The 17,446-nt window shown below is 49.0% G+C and overlaps 2 protein-coding genes across 5 annotated transcripts; one reads left to right on the top strand and one right to left on the bottom strand.

The window, feature by feature from the left end:
- Nucleotides 1–502: 502 nt before the first annotated feature.
- On the bottom strand, nt 503–6,544 carry WDR53 (WD repeat domain 53). 3 transcript variants are annotated; one of them, XM_085069899.1, is made up of 3 exons: nt 6,416–6,544; nt 4,236–4,727; nt 503–1,748 (listed from the first exon to the last, which is right to left on the bottom strand). In XM_085069899.1, exons 2-3 carry the CDS (start codon nt 4,710–4,712, stop codon nt 1,161–1,163), a joined length of 1,065 nt encoding a protein of 354 aa, XP_084926025.1. In that variant the 5' UTR covers nt 4,713–4,727; nt 6,416–6,544; the 3' UTR covers nt 503–1,160. The 3 variants fall into 3 exon arrangements, with proteins under 3 accessions (XP_084926025.1, XP_084926026.1, XP_084926024.1); XM_085069900.1 differs by lacking the exon at nt 6,416–6,544 and adding an exon at nt 5,979–6,119; XM_085069898.1 differs by lacking the exon at nt 6,416–6,544 and adding an exon at nt 5,670–5,775.
- On the top strand, nt 5,764–10,974 carry FBXO45 (F-box protein 45). 2 transcript variants are annotated; one of them, XM_085069902.1, is made up of 3 exons: nt 5,764–6,146; nt 6,430–6,786; nt 6,953–8,515. In XM_085069902.1, the coding sequence occupies exons 1-3, from the start codon at nt 5,871–5,873 to the stop codon at nt 7,103–7,105; spliced, it is 786 nt and encodes a 261-aa protein (XP_084926028.1). In that variant the 5' UTR covers nt 5,764–5,870; the 3' UTR covers nt 7,106–8,515. The 2 variants fall into 2 exon arrangements, with proteins under 2 accessions (XP_084926028.1, XP_084926027.1); XM_085069901.1 differs by having other exon boundaries at nt 5,768–6,146; nt 8,473–10,974.
- The last annotated feature ends 6,472 nt before the right edge of the window (nt 10,975–17,446 follow it).

Consider the following 17,446-nt stretch of genomic DNA (forward strand, 5'->3'; position numbering starts at 1 on the left):
TGGAATCTCTTCCTTAAAGGACGGGAGAGAGGAAGCACAACCAGATAATGGTTTTCAGGAACTGGGTATGCAAATAGAAGAGCTGGAAATTTTTGCATAACAATAGGGGTCTGGTAAAAGCTCAGCTGGTGAAACACTGCAGCACAAACCCCCCATCAGTGCAGCAGGTCCTCAGCCTGCACTAGAATTCAGTTCCATGACAGGGTAAGGACAGTCTGGGAAAAAAAACCCTTTTTTTTACAAATTATTTGCTTACTCAAGGGAAATCCACCATGAACTTAACATGTTGCAGTATTCCCACTTAGGTCTTCCTACCTTCAATTTGCAAATGAAGGGAAGCTTCTAGCAAGCCAAGTTGTGCTCATTGTGTTTCAAAGCTTTGGGAAGATGGGAAGTATTTGGATAAGTAGAAGCTTCATATTCCCCCTGATTGGGGTACAATACACTTCTTGACACAATTTTGTGTGAGTTTGGCACTGTTAGAGTGAGTCTAAGCACAAGGGAACGGCAAGAGAGAAAGCATTTATTAAGACAAGTGTAATAGTTCTTTTTCCCTGGGATACAATACTAACTGACAGCTGACCCAGCAAACAGGTGTAGGAGTTCCCCTTCCCCTTCCTTTGCTGCAGAGAAAAAATACAGTTGGCAACCACAGGGAAACTCATTTGATTACTTGTTAATTGATGCATCTCTAGTCTATGCAGCTGCTGACAGGGCGATGAAAACCAGATTCCATTATGACCAGTTTAAGCCAACTAGGACACAGCTTCATGGGAAAAGTCAGAGCACTGCAACAGCCCAAACCACATGGAGCTGAGCCAGTGACAGCCCTGCTCCTGTTCAGCAGCCTCCCTTAGCATTGTGGGTGTCTCCTTAGCACTAATTTCCTCCTCCAGCCTTAATTACGTCAGCTTAGTCATGAACTAATGTTACCCCTAAATATAGAGACCCGTTTCACTTAAATTCAAGCAGCAAACTGCCAACCCTGCAAGAGACAGTGGCTGTGAATACAACAGCCACAGGGAACCAGCATGAGGCCAGGGACATCATGAGTGCACAGCAAATCCCAGTGGGGTTCACTGTCCAGTTCACTGTCAGTGCATGTAACTGGCTCCAAGAAGTGGTTTTGTCCCCCAGCTTTCTGTAAACACCTAGGTCCCTTAAGGTTCTGGCAATGGATAGGCTGATATAGAGCTTGTCTGGTCAGCGACCAACACTCTCCTGGAGCCTTTGATCTCTGTGTATGAGAGCCAGTTCACCTTCTCTCCATGCTCAATGGTGAGCTTGGGCACAACTCCAGTGTGTTCATTTGAGCCCACTTTGTTGAGCTTCCCATCTTTTCTGCTGGAAGCAGCTGATTGGGCCTTCTTCCTGTGCAGAGATTTTGCTGGACTTTTCTGCTGCTTTCCGACGTTGCTGCTGACATCCCAGAGCAAGACTTTCCCGTCGTTTCCTCCAGACAACAACCAGTATGCCTCTGGCATAAAGAGCACCTGTGAGACTCCCAAGCTGTGACCCTGGAACTCCAGCTCACGTTCAAACCTGACCCCGGTGACTCGGAATATTCTGACTTTACCATCTTGAGCTCCGCAGCTGAAGATGTTGCCGCAGGAGGCGACAGACAGGGAATGTGCGAGCGGTGGGTTAAAAAACTGCCCGGCTGACTGCAGGCTTTCTTCCTCCATGTCACACTCCTGCAGGTTTGTGGTCCACAAGGGACGAGCTTTCTGCAGGTTCCACAGTATCACCTGGAAAAAAAAATCAGGATGAATCAGTAATTTGTGCGTGTTACATAAAATCAGATTTTTAATAGTAAAAATAAACAACCACACTTCTTGCCCTAGCAAAGCAAAGATTGTGCATGACTCCAGGAGGTGTAAGGCACGTGGGGAGGAGTGGTTAAACTTGGCCTGATAAATGTAGCAAGTCCTTCTGGCCTGTTTTCCAAACCCCTGCCGCCATACTCTGCAGTCAATGACTCAGACCTTTAGACCACGAAAGAGATGCAAACACTGCTCTAAAAGCTTTTGCATTTGTCTCAGCAGTAGTAATAATGACATACTGCACATCAATTATTGAGAAGGAGGGACACGGAAACACTAGCAGTGAATAGAGATCATTATCATTCTGGAGTTCTGTCTCTGCTGCTTGGCCTAAATAGTCACTTCCATGAACGTGTCTGAAAAATGGGACAGCAAAATGCAAACAGCAGTTGAGGCTGTTGTTTTTAAACAGGCATATTTGTATTTATTTTTATATCCGGTGAGTAGATCCGGTTTGTGCTATAGAGTACAGCATGCTTTTTCTGATGAGAAGGGGGAGGTTGTGCTTTCAGACTTGCTTTTCCAATGCCACCCCACCCCATGAAGAATCCTGTGTCTCTTGTACGGCAGTTCAAGCTCTACAGATTTATACTGAGCCAATTGGAAATAATTTTCTTGAGACTTTTGTAGGATCTGAATTGACAATGAGCATTCTCAAGGCCAGCAGATCCAGAAGCACAGATCAGTGTAATGCAGCACTGGTGACTCTTTGCTTCATAAAGCTCAGCTCCAATTTGTTATTAATAAAAATATTCCTTCAGTAGTAATCACCAGTAAGAAGTACAGAAGTCTTTAAATTTAGTTCACAGAACAGCCTGGCTCTCCATTTCTTGAATCCAAATCACACTACAACATCTGAAATATGTTTCCTGTCACTCTCCTGTTTCAGTGACTGCTGTTGCTGCTGCATTAAAACTACTTCCACAACAACTGTGATTTACTGTAAATCAGAGGGGCTGGGTGATGCTTACAGAAAATACTCCTGTTTTCCTCACAGACAGCACTGCAACAGCCTGAGGAATCCATCAACTGCTGACAAGCTTTCTGCAAACTAAGTATTTTCTGTCCTCGTGGCATTTTCCCTGCTTCATCAGTACTCCTGAAAGAACTTCAGCAACCTGAATTTCAATTCTCATCAGCCATGGCATCCCTGAGCATTTGACATGCAAGCCCAGAACATGTTTTGATGCTTGTAGAGCTCAGAACTTGTCCAAAGGCATGGTGCAGCACAGGGCTTCAGAGTTCTGCAGCTAAGCTCCCTGTGGGAAACGGTGCATCTTAAATGCAGCCTCAATGCACAGTGATGCTCTTTTCACTGTACAAAAACAGACTAATGAAATCTTCTTTGGGACATTGACTTTCACCTAAAAACCAACTTGCTGAGCTACAGTACATGAAACTAATACTAAAACGTCACAAGAAATAATCAGCTCTCTTGTACCTAGTTGTACATAAATGCTTACAATTCTGATAAAAAGTTTCCAGCCACAAGCTTGTGTATCTGCATTTCAGGGAATGGAATTAAGCCAGCTGAAGGACTGAGTGTTTACTCCTCCCAGACTGGATCATCGTGGCTTTAACACGGAAAAACACAGTTTATACTAAATATCAGCATGTATTTGATCTAAGGGGTGTGAGATGCACTTTGGTTTCAAGAACAGTTTGAAACTGCTCAACACTGTCACACAAACTTCACCCTGACACCACTGGAACCACAGAAACCTTTGAGAAGTGACAGTTTTCATATTGGGCTAAACCAGGAATGTGGTCAGATCTCAACCACTGGAAAGAAATTACTGAAAAACATCTGGGTGACCAGCTTTGGACTTGATTTAACTCCTAGCATGGTTCATCTCAGCATGCAAAGGACAAAGTTTCCTCTTGATGAAGATAGACAAGTGTAAATGACAAAAGAACATTTCATGCTTCCAAGAGGTCAACAGAACAAAGGACAAATTATACAAATCACTTGTTCTCGCAGTGATATGCTCCACTTGGAAAGGTACTGCTCCACCTGCCTGCCTCAGGAGATGTGCCTTTTCCTCACTGTCCTTTGCATCTCATCTGCAGCCACAACTGATCCCCTACGGACAGCTTCTTGTTTTGCTCAATCCAGCGAAGAGCTAATATGGCATGAGTGAGCTTTGCAGCATATTCTGATTTCCCCTCACCCTGCTCACTTTTGAATTGTAAATATTAAGGAAGATAACAACAGGGACAGGAGCTGCTGTTGCACAAACAGCCTCAGCACTTAGTTTTTGGGTCAAAATTACTTCAGAATAGTGAGGGAGCTTTCTGGTGACTGCATGCTGAACACCTTCATGCTCAGTGAAAGTCTGTGGATGTCTCACTACACAGGTGGGTAATTTCTGTTTCACTTCACTAACAACCGTGCACGTGTATGCAAATCACCTGCATGTCCAGTCCACAGGAAACCAGGCTTTGGGGCCGCTGAGGTCGGAAGGCAACAGAGGAGCAGATGTTGGAGTGTCTCAAGGACCGGCTGACTTTCTTGCTTTCCAAGTCCACAACCTTTATCGCCCCCGAGTCATCCGCCGCAGCCAGGAAGCTGTCGGTGTCGTTCACTGAGAGGCAGTTGATCTCCTCCTCGTTCACGTGGAATTGCTCCAGGGGCTCGTGGAGGGAGCGGACATCCAGCACGCTGATGGTTTCTCCGTGGGACGTGTATAGCGTGCTGGGGCAGCGGGCGGAGAACACCACCGAGGTCACGTCCTCTGCCTGCGGCAGCCGCAGCTGTGCCACCGGCAAACCTCCCCCGTCCCAGAGCGCCAGCTCGCCCTGCTCCCCGCCGGAGGCCACCAGCCCTTCGGCGCTCACGTTCAGGCACAGGACAGAGGAGGAATGTCCACCATTCCACTGGACTGCCATGCTTCAGGGAGACCTCTGAAACAAACAAAAAAAACCCCCTGAATTGAGGTGGTTGTTGGTCTCATTACAGCAGAAATTTATCCAACAACTAGATCATCCTGCAAACTGCTTGAGACTCCAGCGTCTAGTTAAAACAGGCACCTCGACAGCTCAGGACAGCTCAGTACCCAAGTGGAGCTTTGGCTCGAACAGCACTGACACCAGGCATAGCCGCTGCGCTGGCCGGTCTTTTCCAACCTAAATGATACAATGATTCTGCAGTCCTTTTAAGAGAAGCATTACTAATGTAAAACAGGTTGCAACACATTTAATTGTCACTCAGAGCACACCCATGGCGCTCACCAACTTCAACTTTCCCTGGCGTGACCGCCCGCGGCAGCCTGTGTCACAGCACTGCTGAGGGAAGCACATCAGCAGAAAATTCACTGACGGGCGAAAAAAGTTAGGACAAAAGTATTGGAAGGACTGGGATGCCGTGGGGAAAAAGAGGCTTTGTATGATAGCCCAGCAGCTGCTTCACTGCCCTAAGACAGTGAATTTATTTAACTATTGGGCAATAAATGGCTTATTCCTGGTTTTCTCGTGGTTTTTCTTTTCTCTTTATTTTTTTACCATGTTAGGTTTTACACGTGATTTTTGTTGACCCAGATCTACAGAGCAGCCAGAACCCATTCATGCCACAGGAGGAACTTCGGTGTTGGCGATTCAACAACACTACAGAGAGGGCCGATACCTGCCCCGCAGCTCCCATCGGGGCAGCTTCGCGGCGGCCGGTGCCCGGTGTCCCGCGGTGAGTGGTTCCCTACCGACCCCCGGGTGCTGCGGCAGCTGGCTCCCATCGCCCCCGCCCCGGCAGGCCCGCCGCTGGAGCCACCCCCCAGCCCGGCCCGACCCGCGCGGCGCGGCGCTGCCGGGCCGTCCCGGGGGCTCGGGAGGCCCGCAGGCCTCCGCTCTCACCTCCGCTCCCCTCACTCCGCTCCGCTCGCTCGGCCGCCCCGCGCTCCGCTCGGCTCCGCTCCGCCGCCCCCGCCCCTCGCCGGCCGCCGCGCACGCGCGGGGCGGTGCCCGCGGCCGAGATGGCGGCGCCGCGCGCCCCCGCGCCGTGAGGCCTCGGGCGGCCCCGGCCACACCGGGCGGGCGAGGGCAGCGCGGGGGGCGATGGCGGCGGGGCCCGGCCCCGGGCCCGGCCCCGGGGCGTCCGCGGCGTCGTGGGGAGGGCCGGGCTGGCGGCTGCCGGGGCGGGTGCTGGAGCTGGTGTTCTCGTACCTGGAGCTGCGGGAGCTGCGGAGCTGCGCGCTGGTCTGCAAGCTGTGGCACCGCGTCCTGCACGGCGACGAGAACAGCGAGGTGTGGCGCAGCCTGGCCGCCCGCTGCCTGGCCGAGGAGGCCCTGCGCACCGATATCCTCTGCAACGTGCCCACCTACAAGGGCAAGGTGAGGCCGGGACCCCCCGACCCGCGGGGACACCCCCACCTCGCCGGGACACCCCTTCACCGCCTCCCCCGGCGCTCGGGGACATCCCCGCGGCCCTCCGGCCCACCCGCCATTGGAAGCTAAGGGGGCGGGAGGCCGGAAAGCATGACAGGGTTTTATCTCCTAGAACCACAATGGTTTGGGTTGGAAGGGACCTCCAAGCCGCCGTGGGCAGGGACACCTCCCACTAGACCGGGCTGCTCCGGGCCCCGTCCATCTCCCCCACCCACCTTCTCTCGCCCAGGTCCGTGCCTTCCACCACGCCTTCAGCACCAACGACTGCTCGAGGAACGTCTACATCAAGAAGAACGGCTTCACGCTGCACCGCAACCCCATCGCGCAGAGCACGGACGGGGCGCGCACCAAGATCGGCTTCAGCGAGGGCCGGCACGCCTGGGAGGTGTGGTGGGAGGGCCCGCTGGGCACCGTGGCCGTCATCGGCATCGCCACCAAGCGCGCGGCCATGCAGTGCCAGGGCTACGTGGCCCTGCTGGGCAGCGACGACCAGAGTTGGGGCTGGAACCTGGTGGACAATAACTTGCTGCATAACGGGGAGGTGAACGGCAGCTTCCCCCAGTGCAATAACGCGCCCAAATACCAGGTGAGGGGGCTTGGCGTGGGCTGGGAGGTGCTGGCTGTCCCTTGCTGTCCTGGCTGGCTGCTGAGTTGCTCCGAAATGATCCTTAAAGGTCTCTTTGCCTTCCCTGCAGAAGGCAGATGATTCTGCCTTGTGAGCCTGTTTCCCCCTTCATTCACTGCTTCTGCAGGCTACACCTGTCTGGTGCTCAGTGCACCTGATCCTGGGCTGTTTCCACACTTTAATCTCAAGCGCTGAGTGTGAAACCTGTACTGTAGGTGTCTGCTTAGACATCGTGGTGCTTTTTGGAATAAAACCTGAAAAGACTGTTGTAGCTTTCTGAAGTAGCGACTTGCCCCACAGCAAGGTGAGTGTCTGAGGGCTTGTACCCCTTTGTTGTCTGGCAGGCTGAGCAGAAGTTAGTGCTTAGGTGAGAGTCTTCCTGCTAAAAGCTGCAAGCAGTGCTGATTGCAGTTGTGTTGCTCACTGGCCACCTTCCCACGGGTGACATCCCCTGTCTGGCATCTGATGTTCAGGGTATTAAAGAGCAGGTGCTATCCCACCTTTTTGTCCTTATGGAAGTGCTTGTCTTGTCGTACAGCCTTTTCACTGCTTTTCACTGCTGGGTTTGATCATGTTCCAACTTAAACTGGATGCACTGTAATTTCCATCTCATACTCAGAGAATGAGTGCAAGGGATTTTAGGATCATCCAGACCCCAGTGCTGTGGCTTTGCACTGGCTTATGTTTCACTTGTGGGTGAAGATCCGTGTGGGAACTTGTATCTGATATTCCTGAATTTTATGTGAAAGTTCAAATCAGTGATCCTTTGGCATATTTTGTGTTTATTAAGACATGTGCAGTGATCTGCTCATAGAAAACATACTTAGAGGAAACAAATGTGTGTGTTAGTGTTGGCTGGAAGAAATTCCCAGTGCTGGGGCTGGCTGGAGAAGAGTCAGGAGTTTGTATGGCACCTGCTGTGCTTGTGGCTGTTCTCTGGGACTTATATTGATGTCTGAAATAATGTGTAATAGATAAATGCAGGGAGCTCTGGGCCTGCCTGGATCCAAGGCTCTGCTGTGGTCAATGTTTGCTTCACTTGTGTGTGTGTGTATATATATATATATATATATTAGGGTTTTCATTTTACATTTTATACTGGAATTTCCTTCTGCACTGGGGAGGGAACACCTCTGTCAGCATAGCACCTGCATATTAGTCTATTCTGGGATTTTTTGTAGGTGGCACTTGCCTTTCTTAAACAAATCCATTGTCTTTAAAAATGTTCCTCACAGAGCAGTTGCTGCAGCTGAACAGAGAGTTCAGGTAACTTGGAGACCATTGCAAAGATTCCAAAGCTCTGCCTTATTCCCAAAGCAAATGCTACATAGTATCTGCTCTCAGGTGCTATGAGAGTAGTACTGAGTTAGAAGTATAAACTTCTCACAGGTTTATATGGGAAGGGTCATGTTTATTATCATAAATAGGTGGTGGATACAGGCTGTCCTGCTTCAGAGGCACTCAGGATTATGGTGAACTGGAGAAATTCCCATCATCAATCATAAGAGCAATCAGTCATGAGACACAGGAAAGCCTTGCTTCAAAATTCTCTGCTGCATTGCACTTTGTGTTATTTTTGTCTCCATCTGAACATGCTGACTCTTTCTGTGTATTATTTTTACTCCCCCTCCTGTCTCTGTTTTCCAGATAGGTGAAAGAATTCGAGTTATCCTGGACATGGAAGACAAAACATTAGCGTTTGAGAGGGGCTATGAGTTCTTGGGAGTTGCCTTCAGAGGACTGCCAAAAGTTTGCCTGTATCCAGCAGTTTCTGCTGTGTATGGTAACACAGAAGTGACTTTGGTCTACCTGGGAAAACCTCTGGATGGATGACGTGGATTGTTTCATTGGGACGTCGAGATGTGGATGTTTGGGAGGAGAAATCTGCATGTTGGTTAGAGGGAAATGTGTGTTAGAGGAAAAAAAACAACAAAAAGGTCTGGGGGTGTGTCCAAGAGCCATCGAGGGAACCACATGGAGTTTGGAAACGGAGGACCAGCCGTACTTCAGAAATTGTGTTACATTTCCTCTTCCTACCAGGCCAGAAAAATCCTCAGGGCTGCAGTTGGTTGAGTGGGAAGCTGACACATGCATGTTGCAACAGATTTCCTTGCTAAAATGGCAGTGTGACCTCAAACATTTAAGAAAGGACTTGATACAGAAATGCTTGAGGAAATTACCCTGGGATTTGTAAGTGGCTTGTTTTGTGAGAGACTCCCATTTCCAAACTGCTTGTTCCTTTGTTCCTTCCCTCCTTGGGGCCAGCGTGGGGGCTGGAGCAGAGCGGGGCTGCTGGGGGTATTCACAGTTTTTAATGTCCTGAGAGGCACACTCTGTGCCACTGCCCTTCTCTGGTATAACCATACAACACGTGTGCAGCTATTTTTAAGTGTATTTTAAGGGTTGTATATAAAGAAAACATTGAAAAGGACAGTTAAAAGAAAGGGTTTGCTTTATTCTAACTGGGACAGAATTTCTTAAAGGGAAAAAATCACCCCCCTCCTTGGCACCAGAGCACACACCTGGGGCAGGTGTACAGCGTTCATGTCAGTGCAGTTCTGTTGTGACGTGTTTTGGGATGCTCTTGTGGAGTGCGGTGCTGCTTTGGGTTGTTTCCTGTGAAAGTTTCCATGGCTTCAGTGACAGGTTTGTTCTCTGTAGGAAACACAAAACGTTTTCCCCTCAAATTTCCTTTCACCAGAACTTGCGCTTCCCTTGGGCAGGGAAGGCTGAGCACAGCACTGAGCTTGCCTTCCTTTCCACCTCCAAAATGCCACCTTTTCAAAGCATTCTTACCCTTGCTGATCACTGCTGTGAAACGTCTCAAAATAATGTGGAAGGAGCATTGGGCTTCTGCAACCAGACCTTGTCTTCAGCTTCAGTGGCTTTATAAGGCTTTAAGGCTTGCCTGAACCTTTCTTAACTGAATCAAATCCCTCAGTGCCCGAACATTCAGCTGCCCAGGACAAGTAAAACTCTCACCAGCCCGTTGATGGGGATTCTGGATCACATTCAGTGTTTGTGCTCTTCACTTGCACCAGTTTTCTCAAAGCCATGTACAGACCCCCCAGGCATGTTTGTGTGCTTGCATGTGCAGGCAGGGAAGCTGCCAGGTGTAGTGAGGAGGAACTTGTGGTCAAACCTCTGTCCTGTGAGGCTGGAAGGTCTGTAGGGAGCCCCAGGAGGGCTCTTTAACAGGGCAGGAAAGCTGTGAGCCCCACAGCTGCCTCATGACTCTGGTTTAGTGCTGGTTGGCATTTGCCAGAGCTGCTTTTTGGAGAGAAGGAAATGTTTATATCACCTCTTTTTTTTCTTTTTTTTTTTTTTTTTTTTTGCGCCAGAGAATGTGAGTTGCTTGGTGTCAGAGACTGGCAATTCTCTGAGCATGGAAGAGAGAGGAATTCCTCTTGGGCTGGTGCTTATCCCCCTCCCTGTCCCTCAAAGAGAGCAGTGCAAGGAGGTGAGAGAGGCTTTGCCTTGGAGTGCTTTTGACTGGGTAGATCACCAGGTTCTGCCCTGGAACTGTGTAAGTTGTTACCATTTAAAGGATTTTAAAGTATTTATTTGTTTTGTGTGTTCATTGCTGAAAGGCAAATCAAGGTCTGTTCCTCCTGCTGCATCAGACAGAATGTGCTGAGAGCAATGGAGGTGTTTTAGGTGGTGCTGAGAACAGCCAAATAAAGGATGTGGGATGAGCATCCAAGTACCTCCCGGACAAATCTGTTACAGGCATTGATTGTACTGGACTGTAAAGTGTGTCTGCAGAGCAGAACCGTGGGGCATAGAGTTGGGGATAAAGGAAACAAAACCCTGCCCAGTTGAAGAAAATAAATAAATAGTCCCCGGGATGAATGTATTCTCAGTGCAGTCCTGAAAGATACAACCTCTGTGATTGTCCATGATCCAGTTAGAGGCAAGGAAACCCTGAGAATTCCGAGGAGTTTTAATCACAAATTCAGATTGATTCCCATTCTTCAGACTGCATCTTGCCCTCTAAATAATTTCCCTCTAAATCAGAAATGCTGAAAGTTGAACATTCCTTAAGGGTGGGTTTGGGTGGACTCACTTATGTAAGATTATAACTTATTCCTGGAGACCAATGCTGGCTGTACAAAATATTAAAATAAACTCTGCTATCATTCAGAAGGATATATCGGTGTGGATTGTTGGAATGGCACCTGTGGAATCCCACAGGTAGGAAGAAGGGAATTGCAGTTTGGTCCACCAAGAGGATGGAGGTGTTGGGCCTGTGAGATTTGCTGTGTGACTGCTGGGAAAGAGAGAGTCTGATGAGTGGTTAACAAGGGCTTGGAAATTCAGGGATCTGATAGCTGTGCTTGGCAAATTGCATCCTCTGAAACAGGGATGCTCTTTCATGACTGTGGGAAAGGCATTCCTGACTGCTGGAGGCCTCAGGATTGGAGTTGGGGTGGTGTGGTCACTGCCCTGCTGCTGCACTGGGGGATCTTCCCCCATCAGCTTCCTGCTGTTTCCTTAGCTTTCCTATGGAAGTTCCATATTTCACAGTGCTTTTAGGAAGAAGTATTGTAGCTGTAAGCTCTGAGGCACTTTCCAAATTCTCTGCACCAAGAGTTTGCTTTTAAGCAGTAAATCTTGGCTGACACCTCCTTCATTAGCAGAGGGGTGTGGTGTTCGCTTGCCAAGAAGAGAGAGTTGTTTTTTTAGCCTGAGGTACCTTAGGGTCATCTGAGCAGTTATTTGGGGTATTTTTCCTTCCTTGAGAAGGGGTTTAACTGCTTTGGTCAGGGGGAACATCAAGTGTTCACAGCCCCCATAACAGAAATCAGTCAGACTCACAGGTCTTGACTTCAGAATCCTCCAGGATTTTGGGATAAGTGAGCATTGATAAAAATTCCTTGTGGTTTTAGTGTGCAGTGAAATCTGTTGGGAGCTGAGCAGTTGGTCCTCTGTCCCTGTCATATCTCTGAGGAGGTGAGGAGCTCAATATGGTCACTGTTTGGGGACAGAGGCTGTTCCTGGCCTTAGTGGTGACCCGAAGCCACTTGTGTCACTCCTCAGGTGCTGCTGGACAAACTGATAAATCAGGATGGCATGGGAAACTCCCTCCTGGAAAATGCTTTTATCCCAGTTAAAATGCTGCAGTGAGTGTATATTTTTAGGAGCCCACTGTGCACCTCCCCCTGGCAAAGGCCACTCAGTCCTGTCCCTCCTGGCCACGCTTCAGGTGACAAACCCAGGCAGGAGCAGATGGCCCTGGTGCTGTGGCTCTGCACCTCCAGTGTGGCTGTGCTCTTCCCTGCCCGCCTCAGTGAGAAACCCAACTTTTCTCCCTGCTTATCTCTGATCTACATTTCTAAATTCCCTGAGCACACGGGTGTGTTTCCAGATGGCTGCCTCTATTTTTTTTTTTTCTCTTCCATTTTCACTGGGTTGATGACAGCAGCAATGAGTTAAAATAACACTGGGCCTGATCACAGTCTGATCATGCAGAAGTATTTGAGAGGTGAGCAGCCCTCAGTCGTTCCTTAACCTATGTATTTCCATGTGGATATTGCAGTTTTTACATGTTATAAATAGCTCTTGGATGTGTAAGGGAATTTTTTTTCTCTTATGTGCAGTGAAATCTGCAGACAGCAAACTGCATTATTGAAATCTGCACTAAGATCCTTCCTTACAAAGTGGGTTTTCAGAGGGTTGACAGTGGACATGTTTGACCCTATAAGTGACAGTAGCCCACCTTGTGCTAGAGTATGACTTAAAGAAGAATGAATGAAGCAGTGAATGAACACAGCTTTTCCTGCAGTGCTGCTGGACTTGCTAATTCATGCCTTAAGCAGGTTTTTTCCTGTTGCTGGATGATGCTGTGTGACTTCTGAAGGAACTTTCCCATCTCTCCTCAAGAGAGCAAGGCTGTGGGAGCTGTTGTGGGTCACAACTCGGGGGAAAAAATGGTTTGACTTGTGCGCAAACAAGTACTGAGCAAAATAAATGTTTTTAATGTGGAACCTTCTCACTTAGCAATTACTTCTTGTCGTTTTCAAAAACCAAACCAAACAAAAAGCCTTCAACAGAAGTGGATCATGAACACAGAATTAAGTTCACTCCTTCATTTGAACCCTGGGTCCTGAAATTAGACTAAGCAAATATTTGCATTTCAGAAAATGCTTTTTAGTGACACCAAACTGAGCCAAAGCTCCACGTTCACCTTAAAGGATTGAAATGGATTTGAGAGGCTCAAACAAAATGTCAGAGTTGCTGTTGAAGGTCCACTTTTTCCCAGACTTGCTTTTCTTCCCCTCAGATGTTTATGATGAGGAAATAGTGATATCAGCAAAAGAGTATTTTAAAAAAATCCATTGCAATTGAATAAAAATCAAAGTAATTGAAAAGAGATTTTTAAATAAAACTCACTGTATATTACAAGTGTTGTTCATTCTTCTGCAATTTTACCAAGTCAGGAATCGAATGGATTTTCCCCTCATGCCTGCACTGGCAGGTGTGCTGTGAGTTACCTGCAGTGGTTTCATGCCTGCTTGATTTATTTTGGCTTTTTAATCTGGAGCTTCCCATGCTTAGGAGAACTCAGCCATGTCCCATCATTTTTAAATAGCAATTTAAGAGAGTAAACTCTGCCAGCTCTGATATGTGGCTTTATAAAGTGCTGGACAAACCTGCTAGTAAGGAAATCGATGTTGGCCAAGATGTTTTCTGTACCATATTAAAATACTGCAGGGGTTAACACTTTCCATGCAATCCCAGATTGGTTTGGCTTGGAAAGGACTCATCCAGTTCCACCCCCTGTCATGGGCAGGGATACCTTCCACTAGACCAGGCTCTTTGCCACTTCCAAATCACCTTTTGGGTTTCTTTGATAGCTTTTTGTTTTGTTTTTTTCTGCGCTCAGGTGACAGACGCCACTCTCCTTATATCAGATCCCATCTGACAATTGGACATCTGAGCCCTTCTGCAGGGTCTTGTGCAAAAGCAGAGCTGGAGGGTGGGATCTTGCTTTGGAAGCAGCCAAGAGATCTTATTTCAGCTTCAGCATAAGATTTTATCTATTCCTGGAAAAATAATTGACACGAGCAGAACTGGATCAGAGCTGGAACATCAGTGGGACTCAGGAGAGTGTGCAGGAGGGAAAGCAGGTGGTTTTGCTTGCTTACCTCACCCCACAGTGCTGTGCTCTGTTTACTGGCAGCATGAGATGCTCTTCCCGGCAGGACCGTGGAGAGCAGGAGGGATCTATGTATTGATTGTGCATCTGGCTGAACCTCCCCTCTCCTGCACTCCTGTGCTGATTCAGGTCCCAGATTGAGAGGTGGAACTGCTCTGAGTTTCCCAGGTAGGGCTGCAGGGATGGCATTTCTGATACAGCAATGATCTCATATGCTAGACAGTTTTTTTAAATCCACAGAAACATATCCTGGTAGTTTTCCTGTTTTCTTTCCCAAGACCAAGGAAGGTGTCCTAAGTGCAAGAATGTGCTCCAAACCTCAAATCCCACAGATAGGCTTTGTCCCTTGTCCCTCAGGTAGCATGCTGGAAAGCAGGGATGCTGAGCCCCACGGCTGAAAACCTGGGAAAAGAAGACTTTGTAGCATGAATTTACTTCCAGAAGATCTGCCTGCCAGACCAGGCTGTGGCACAGGGATGTTGGCCCTTCTGGCCAGAGGGGAAGCCGGGTGGGACATGCTGAGCTCTGCAAGGAGCTGAGAGAGTTTCACTTCCCTACACATTCATGACAGAATTACTCACTTCTCTGAAGCAGAATGGCAGCAGGGAGGGAGTTTGTGGGGCTGCAGATGGGAGCAGGTTTTTTTTGTCACAATTTGCATTCCTGAATGATGTCACAGCAGTGACTTGTCCAAACCTTCTCCTTCTGGTGACTTACTGCTTCCAGCCCTGAGAGTTTTAGGCTCAAAACCGACAGAGAGGAGGTTTGGATTTGATACTAGGAAGAAATTCTTCTCTCCTGGCACAGGTTGTCCAGAGAAGCTGTGGCTGCCCCTGGATCCCTGGAAATGTTCCATGCCAGGTTGGACAGGGCTTGGAGCAACCTAGGATAGTGGAAGGTGTCCCTCCCATGGCAGGGGGTGGAACAAGATGGCCTTTAATGTCCCTTCCGAAACCCAAACCATTCCATGATTCTATGATAAAAAACTTTGGTTAATGTGCTGGAGTAGATGGGTCACAGGGTTTTATTGCTTTCAATGCTTTATTTTATTGTACAGTACCAAAAAAGGTCACTTTATCCACACATTTGGCAATCTTGCGGGAAAAGCTTGGGCAGCACCTTCAGGTCTAACTGCAATCAAAGTCCAAAGTAGAAAAAGCAACCTGGTTGTGGGGTTTTCCAGCCCTTGAGGAGATATAGGAGGAAAACCATGGAATCACAGGATGGTTTGGATTGGAAGGGACATTAAAGCCCATCTTGTTCCACCCCTTCCATGGGTAGGGACAACTTGCACTATCCCAGGTTGGTCCAAGCCCTGTCCAGCCTGGCCTTGGACACCTCCAGGGATCCAGGGGCAGCCACAACCACTCTTGGCAAAGGATCAGAGGTCTTTTCTGACTTCGGGCACTGGCTTCTCCTACAGATGCCATTGTCCAGAGCATCTGGACTGTCTCAGATCATAGGGAGTGGATATACTTGGCTTTCAGTTGCTCAGAAATCCAAGGCTCTGCTGCTCCAGCCTCTGATACACCCTGCTGCATGCTGTGCTCTGGACACCATGTGATCTGGATGCTCTCCTGCTCTCCCAGGAGGAGGTTCACCTCAGCCTGCTGCTGGTGAATCCCGAGGAGCCCTCAAACCTTAGGCTGGGCATGGTGGCTGTGCAACGGCTGTGAGAGGTGCTGGAGCCTGGCTGCAGGGTGGGAACAGGGGGAAATGAGATCCCTTCTGCAGCTTTCCCTCTCCTGCCGCTTCCTCCTCATTTACAGGCTGATGGGGAAGAGCAGTAACCGCGGGTGGAGCTGTGTGGGCTGGACCTGCCTGCGGGAAGGAATCGGGTGGGGTCTGGAAAGGGGCTGTGGCCGAGCCACTGACCAGCTCCCCTCTTCCCTTCCCACCCTGTGCTCTCAGGAACATGGGTTTGCTTCCCACTGGAACGTGTTCCTACATTTCTTCTGAGTCCGACAGTGGGAATGGACACCTTTTGGGGACTGAGGGGTCAGAGGTGGGATCCTTTATGAAGTTCTTGCTGTGTGGGGCTCCTGATTGGTGTTCAGGTCCTTGATCAAGTGTCCTCCAAGCCCCAAGACATCATTTTCCCAGTTGTTTGTGCTGCAGCTCACCTGTATCCCTGCAGGCTTGTTTCCTGTTGTCAGTCTGGGGGGTTATTGCCTCCTCCCTGATCCCCCACAGCCCCAGCTCCTCTGGTGTTGGCAGCTAGCACAATGCTCCAAGGGTGGGCGAGCAAGCCCAGGGCTCTCCTCAGAACAACCCAGAACTAATCCTGGCTTCAAAGAAGTCTTCTTTGAACCCTGTTTTCCATCAGAAAACCTGGCAAGAGCTCGGAGATTCCTGACACCTGGAAATATATAGAAGAAATTCTTGGCTGTGAGAGTGGGGAGTCCCTGGCACAGGGTACCCAGAGAAGCTGTGGCTGCCCCTGGATCCCTGGAAGTGTCAAAGCCAAGTTGGACAGGGCTTGGAGCAACCTGGGACAGTGGAAGGTGTCCCTGCCCATGGCAGGGGGTGGAACAAGATGGGCTTTAATGTCCCTTCCAACCCAGGCCATCCTGTGATTCTGTGGAATAGGGGCGAAAGGCTGAGCTTGGCTGTGGCTAAATGTGAAATTGTGGAGCAGAAGGAGCCAGGAGTGTGGGCAGCTGCTGGAATGGGAGCAGGAGTGAGGTGGGGGAATTTTCCCACAGGAGGGTGCTAGGGCTCCAGGAGCTCTCAGACACACAAGTCACTGCAAAACCAGAGCCTGGAGCTTTAGTGACTAATGCAAGAGCTGGCAGGTGCCTTTCCTTGGACCCAGGGAAAGCAGCAGGGTGGTGGTTTGGCCACAACTCGGGGGAAAAAGTGGTTTTGAGGCTGATTATAAATCCTCGATTTTTGTCCCCTGGTTTCCCCTGCAGGAACTGCCCCGAGGGGAGTTGTGCTTCCTGCAGAGCTCCAGTCCTGCTGCACTGCTGGGGCTCTGTGAGCAATGCTCCTGTGCAGCAATGCACCATCCTGGCATGGGACACGTCCCTAGCCACTCCATGGAGTTAAACTGGGTGGATTCCCATTGGGAAATTCAGCCACATGAAACTCTAGAGCTCAAGTTTAAAGTTCAGGCATTGAGCTGTCCATTTTAGCTCTTCCCTTTTGCCCATGTAACAAATTCTGTTTTCTTTTTTGTGTTCACAGTTCCTCTTAAATTAGAGGCAGCTACTGCTGCTGGCAGCTCCTGGCATACAGGAGACCTCGAGCTTCCCTTGTTTTATCCAGAGCAGGCGATTAAATAAAATAAATTAAATTAATGATGCTTTGCACCATCATCCCTTGCAGAACCACGTGTTTAATTCTCTCCAGTTCTCCATCCCAGTGGGAGTCAAGGAAGCCCATGGAGAAACAGTTATTTTTCACTTTTCCCCCACTCACCAGGTCCTGCTGCTTTGTGAACCATGAGTGACCTTTTCC

The sequence above is a fragment of the Lichenostomus cassidix genome, chromosome 9, assembly GCF_008360975.1.
Source record: "Lichenostomus cassidix isolate B80296 chromosome 9, HeHo_3.0, whole genome shotgun sequence".
Taxonomy (NCBI): domain Eukaryota; kingdom Metazoa; phylum Chordata; class Aves; order Passeriformes; family Meliphagidae; genus Lichenostomus; species Lichenostomus cassidix.